We start from the raw sequence: 6,647 nt of genomic DNA on the forward strand, positions 1-6,647 counted from the left end.
TGGTTCGGTGTGGTGGGCGAGGAAGAGGATGAATGAGTGGCAATGGTTGCACGAGGTGGTAGTTGTGCTTGAGCGTGGTGGGGTGGTGATATGCACTGTTAAACAGTGTGTTAAGTGGATGGCGCCGGTGCCTTGTTTATAAAGAGAATGACACTGGTTACGACACTGGTGTTGTTGGTTTTTTTTTTTTTTTTTGACGTTCTGTGTTTTGGTTTTTTGCAGGTTGAGGAGTTGCTTATAATCGTCGAAGTTGCCAGAGGAGCTGTGTGTCTCCACTACAGTGAAGGTGGTCGGCTGGAGCTGATGGTTTCTTCACTTGAGTTATTTTTTACCATTTTGGTTTGTTTGCAGGGTGGAGGCGTTGCGGAGTTGCAGGTCTTGCCGGAGTTGTGGGCCTCCATAGTTGGTGCAGGATATTAGTGATGCAGAAAAAATTTGAAGACATTTAAGATTTGCATTTTATCTAATTAAAAGTTCTCCGCACACAGGCCAAAGTGCAGGCTGATTAAAAGGCTTTTGTGACTGTAGTTTTCTGTTCTAGTTAAACTAAGACATTCATAAATATATTAGTATAATTTTATGATTCATGTAAAAGACTCTGATCTCTCTGGAGTGAATCAGCCTACATGTTCCTTTCACACCCCAATGGCTACAAAGGTAGAAGTCAAATTCATTTGGATGAGTGATCACTGAATCAACCACAGTCCCTGAAGGAATGTTTTCATATAGAAAATGGTTTTGACCAAATCAACATTGAAACATAACTCATCATGAAAACCATCAAATAAATGCAAAACATGGACCAAACCCTTCTGATTGAATTCTAGAGATATATTTGGTATATATTAAACTTCTTAACCATAAAACTAAGAAAAAAATTAACCTAGTATTTTTTGACATTAATAAAAATAAAAGAATTTTATTTTTCGTTTTTCAATTAATTTTAATTATTTTTATAATGGAAATTAATTATTTTAATTTAATTTAAGAACATCAATTAAAAAAATTAATCTCTTTTTTACACAAGGGTATTATAGTAATTTAATAATTATATATATTTTAACAATTAATTTTATCTATCACACCAATCAACTCTCTCACTAACTTTCATAAAACTTATCTCCAAATCTATTTTCTTTACTCTTTAAGTTCACTCAAAAAACACAAAAATTCATCCATTCAAATCTACATAAATTCATCTTCGGACTCTCTCCCGAATCCCTACTCCCATAGAAACAAAGCCTTAATGCTTTCGATTTGCAGGCCAAATTACAAAATTCTCTGCTACACGTTGTTCAAAGAATACGGAAAAATATCAGAAATAAGAATGCAGAGGATTTGGACTCGTATTGTGTCACATCTAAAGACATAGTTTTCTCTTAACTATTAAGCATTTTTTTGAGTATAAATCTTAGCCACTCTCTTTTATTAGACAATATTATTTGATAGTATCTTTCATTATTTTTATTTTTTTTACGAATACAAATTTGTTTTATTGACTATTTAGTTTTGATGTTAAATAATCTGTCCTTTTTATTTACTACAATGAAAAAATGCAACTTTTTTTCTAAAGAGATTTTTTTAATTTTTAATTTTAATTCATCCTAAATTAACTTTATTTTATTTTTCTTCTTCTCATATTTTGTCCTAGAAATATAGGAGAAAATTTAAAAAATATAAGTCATAAAGATTTATCAATGGCTTCCTTGTACCTGTCTGTATATAATATATATGTATTAACTATGCTTTAAGCATTTCTTTTTTTATTAAAAGAAAAAAAAAAAAGGAGTATACGCAGAAGCAGTTGATAGTTGATACATTCAAAAAAGTTGCACGCACTATTTGCAAAGATTAATATAACCACGAAAACAACTCGACAGCATTAGGTGAAATTTCACAGCACCTTCCCTGTCTCACTATATATATGCCTACCTATGCTAAGGTATCACCATTCAGACATAATCTCAATCCTCTGCATATTCTTTTATTCTTAAATCTGTCTTTCAATATTTCATTTGTTCAGCAATATTAGGTTGTTGTGGTAGTCGAGACCCTGCTAAGGTTTTGTGTTAGCATATGATGAGAATAATAGGGTTGAGAGCAGTTTTTGTATGGTGCATATGGTTAGGATTGACACAGTATTCAGTTGGAGGAAGGGTTAGACACTACAAGTTTGATGTGGAGTACATGATCAGAAAACCAGATTGCTTGGAACACGTTGTGATGGGAATCAACGGTCAGTTTCCAGGACCAACCATTAGGGCTGAAGTTGGTGACACTCTTAACATTGCTCTTACCAACAAGCTCTTCACTGAGGGAACCGTTATTCACTGGCATGGAATCAGACAGGTTTTTTTTTTTTTTTTTACTGTGTTTTATGTATGATAGTGTCAACAAATGTGAAACATAATTGTTGATGTTGGTTTTTGTTGTTTGTTATGAAGGTTGGAACTCCCTGGGCAGATGGAACTGCTGCCATTTCACAGTGTGCCATAAATCCAGGAGAAACTTTTAACTACAGATTTATAGTTGACAGGGTAATTACATTTCTCTCCTTATCGTTAACCAAGAAAAAGACACATGCTTCTGTTATACATTTATATATAAGTCTAATATTGATTACTGTCCATGTCTTAATACTTTGAATTTTGAGTCCAAAGGGTTGGTGTATGAAAATGAAAGTAAGAAAGAGAAAAGAGAAGAAAAAAAAATGTTTTTAAAGTTACATCTTTTTAATTTTTTTTTTAAATCAATTAAAAGAATGTCATTATTTGAAATAAATTTAGTCACATTTAATATAATATATTAATTTATATGGTGCAGCCTGGAACATACTTTTATCATGGACACCATGGTATGCAAAGAGCAGCAGGGTTGTATGGTTCATTGATAGTAGATTTACCAAAGGGACAAAACGAACCGTTTCACTATGATGGTGAGTTCAACCTTCTTCTAAGTGATTTGTGGCACACCAGCTCGCATGAACAAGAAGTTGGCCTCTCCTCAAAACCGTTAAAATGGATTGGTGAACCTCAGGTAATTAATATAATGAAAAAAGAAATCAAAAAATGAATGGCACAAATTATTTAATTAACACAATTGAAAATAGAAAACTCTAAAATATTACTATTAAACAAAGAAAAGCAATTAAACAAAAATAAAAGAAAATCCTTTAAATAAGTATTACTTTTCATTTTTTTTTTCCAAGAGGCATTTGACCCAAAGGTTTATAAATAAGATGCCATGAACCAATTGAAACAGCCAAGTCGTGTTAACTTTTCTTTCCACATATGACAGAAAACAAAACAAAAGAAAAGAAATAGTGATTTTGGTGTAAAGGTATCAGATCCAAATCAAAACATCATATCAAATTCATAAAGTAATCTAGAAAAAAGATGCACATGTGACGCATCTGGTTAAAGTAGCGTTGGATTTTTAAAATAGGGCATCTTTGAATCCTTCACAACCCTACCTTTACCTTTTTTTTTCTATTATTTTCCCTTAAACATATTTCAAGACAACGTAGTTTCACATTACTTTAAAAATGATTATTTAATTTTAGACTGTTCGACATAAACAAAATGTGCAAATTACTAGAGCATCACGCGTTAAGTAGTAGACTTTTATTCCCTGAAAAGGAGAAAGAAAAAAGAAAGCTACACATTCTAGAATCTTATTCTCACCCTTTACTAATTTTGTCACCTTTTTTTAGACTCTGTTGATCAATGGAAGGGGACAATTCAATTGTTCTCTGGCAGCTAAATTCGTAAACACCACTCTACCAGAGTGCAAATTTAAAGGTGGTGAAGAATGTGCCCCTCAAATTCTTCATGTGGAGCCAAACAAGACCTACAGAATTAGGGTTGCCAGCACCACTTCCCTAGCTGCACTCAACTTAGCCATTTCGGTGAGTTCTATATATATGAACCTAGCTATATGAGGGATCTTGCATCTTATTTTCTCTTTTTTAGTTTTCTATTTTTAACCTTTTATCTTTTTGTTGGATTCCAAATCTTTTGGTTCACCATGCCATAATTCTAAAACTCTCATCACATACACATACATCTTAATTAGTGACTATTAGATATTTGATGAGGTTAGTATATAAGATATTTATATTAATTCTTCTCTCTCAAACCAAAAATTGGAGAAATTCACAGAAATTCATCACATCTATCACTATTTTTTTGTTTACCAACAACAGAATAATTGAAGTGTTTAGTTGGCGTTAAGGTAATAGAGACTTGACTAAGGCATCAAAGAAGTTGAAAAAGGATGTAAAACACTAATAATAGATAAAGATGGTTTGAATGGTCTATCTTTCATATATATTATAAAAATAATGTTTAGTGGATGCGTGACTCTCTTTTTTGTGTACATCGGAAAAGACCGTTGTATGTTGGAACTTGAAAGAGTCTTATGGTTGATTTAGAAGGATTTGAAATTAGTAGCACATATATAAAAGTTATAATTTATTATACGATGACTCTGATGTTTAATATATATAACTATTAAAAGTTATAATTTATTACATATCGGCTGCAAATTAAATGAAAATATAATAATGTATTACTTACTCTGTACATAAACTATTTATTGTATTGTAAAGTAATAAAATGGGAATGGTGGTTAGTAAGGAAAATATTCTAGTGTTGAAGAATTACATATCTTAATTAGGTGTATAGAAAATAAAGGTAATTATGGGTGGTGTTACAAAATAATGGCAATTATTCCTTCTTCAAAGAATGGACTGGTTTGGAAATTAGGGTTTGAGGTATATGAGTGAGTGGGACACACTAAGTTGTTGTCACACACCAAACATTGGAAAAAGATAATGGTGTGTCTAAGATATAAAAAATATTAGGAGAATAAAAGAAAAATTACGTGTATCATTAAGATTCTACTGTTTTCGGTAAAATATACATTTCAAGGGTGTAACTAAAGAAAATCCTTCTTATCTTAATGCATGATTATTAACATATACTTGTTTTTTAAAAAAAAAATAATGATATTTTGACTACTAAATTTTGACAACTTTTTTTATAAAACATGATGTGTTATTTTCTAAGTGGTTTTGAAATATTGAGAATGAGAAAATAGAAAAATGGAAAACCAGTTAGAAAATGCCACATAAGATTGTAAGAGAAAGTTGTCAAAATTTAGTAGTCAAAAAATCATTTTCCAAAATAAAACATATTAGCAAGTTCTATGTAATTTTATTTTCTTAAAATATAATTCAAAGGTGTAACTAGTTAAAAAATTCTTTATATTGTAGGATCACAAACTTCTTGTGGTGGAAGCTGATGGAAACTATGTTACACCATTTGCGGTTGATGACATGGATATTTACTCTGGTGAGACCTACTCGGTTCTCCTTCGCACAGATCAAGATTCAAAGAAAAACTATTGGGTTTCAATTGGAGTTAGAGGAAGAAAACCCAACACCCCACAAGGCTTAACCATTCTGAACTACAAGACAATTTCTGCTTCGGTTTTTCCAAGTTCTCCACCACCCGTCACACCCCTTTGGAATGATTTTGAACATAGCAAAGCATTCACTAAGAAAATCATTGCGAAGATGGGAACCCCACAACCTCCAAAACACTCTGATCGTACAATTTTCCTTCTCAACACCCAAAATCGCGTTGATGGGTTCACCAAATGGTCCATTAACAATGTGTCCCTAACTCTGCCCCCAACCCCTTACTTGGGTTCCATCAAGTTCAAACTAAACGATGCTTTTGATCAAACACCTCCACCTGTGACTTTCCCTCAAGACTATGACATTTTCAACCCTCCTGTCAACCCTAACTCAACCATCGGCAATGGGGTTTACAGGTTCAACCTCGGTGAGGTTGTTGATGTGATACTGCAAAATGCAAACCAATTGAGTGGGAATGGTAGTGAGATTCACCCTTGGCACTTGCATGGACATGACTTTTGGGTTTTGGGGTATGGAGAAGGGAAATTCAAACATGGTGATGAGAAGAAGTTCAACTTAACACATGCACCTTTGAGGAACACTGCTGTAATATTCCCTTATGGTTGGACTGCGTTGAGGTTTACGGCAGATAACCCAGGAGTTTGGGCCTTTCATTGCCACATTGAACCACATTTGCACATGGGAATGGGTGTCATTTTTGCTGAGGCTATTCACAAAGTTGGAAAAATTCCAAGGGAAGCACTAACTTGTGGTCTTACTGGGAAGAAGCTAGTGGAAAATGGACGCTACTGAAACTAGATACACTATGTACGTTTTATATGATCTTAATAATTTTTTAAGTGTATTATTCCTTTATTCTTCTTCAAAATTATTCGTAGATTTTGTTATTTTAAACCTCTTTTTCTTTATGCTATATCTATTTATTTTCATAGAATTCTTTTATAACTCATTTTTTATTTGAAAAGAAATATATGATTTTTTTTTATCGATTAAAAAACCATGGGAGATATTTTTAATTTAATGATTATATATTTTGGACTCAAATTACTTAATAAAAAAAAATCAAGATAGTTGCTAAATTATTAAGTCAATGTCAAAACAAAAACAATAAATTAGACTTAGTCACATGTGAATCCTAAAACTGAAAAATGGATTCTACAGCGTCATTCAAGTGTCCTAACAGGCTACAATGCAAAATTCAAGG

The 6,647-nt window shown here is 32.3% G+C and overlaps 1 protein-coding gene across 1 annotated transcript; it reads left to right on the top strand.

Annotated features, from left to right (window-relative positions):
- Nucleotides 1–1,933: 1,933 nt before the first annotated feature.
- On the top strand, nt 1,934–6,330 carry LOC114188718 (L-ascorbate oxidase-like). The gene is made up of 5 exons (XM_028077345.1): nt 1,934–2,349; nt 2,445–2,537; nt 2,824–3,036; nt 3,713–3,907; nt 5,276–6,330. The coding sequence occupies exons 1-5, from the start codon at nt 2,077–2,079 to the stop codon at nt 6,233–6,235; spliced, it is 1,734 nt and encodes a 577-aa protein (XP_027933146.1). The 5' UTR covers nt 1,934–2,076; the 3' UTR covers nt 6,236–6,330.
- The last annotated feature ends 317 nt before the right edge of the window (nt 6,331–6,647 follow it).

The sequence above is a fragment of the Vigna unguiculata genome, chromosome 6, assembly GCF_004118075.2.
Source record: "Vigna unguiculata cultivar IT97K-499-35 chromosome 6, ASM411807v1, whole genome shotgun sequence".
Lineage (NCBI taxonomy): Eukaryota > Viridiplantae > Streptophyta > Magnoliopsida > Fabales > Fabaceae > Vigna > Vigna unguiculata.

What these genes read in the sequence shown, in the direction of transcription:
- LOC114188718 (XM_028077345.1), top strand. Translation starts at nt 2,077, where the DNA reads ATGATGAGAATAATAGGGTTGAGAGCAGTTTTTGTATGGTGCATATGG. An exon ending in ACAGATTTATAGTTGACAGG is followed by an intron (nt 2,538 to 2,823) that starts GTAATTACATTT and finishes TATATGGTGCAG; the next exon opens with CCTGGAACATACTTTTATCA. An exon ending in CACTCAACTTAGCCATTTCG is followed by an intron (nt 3,908 to 5,275) that starts GTGAGTTCTATA and finishes TTTATATTGTAG; the next exon opens with GATCACAAACTTCTTGTGGT.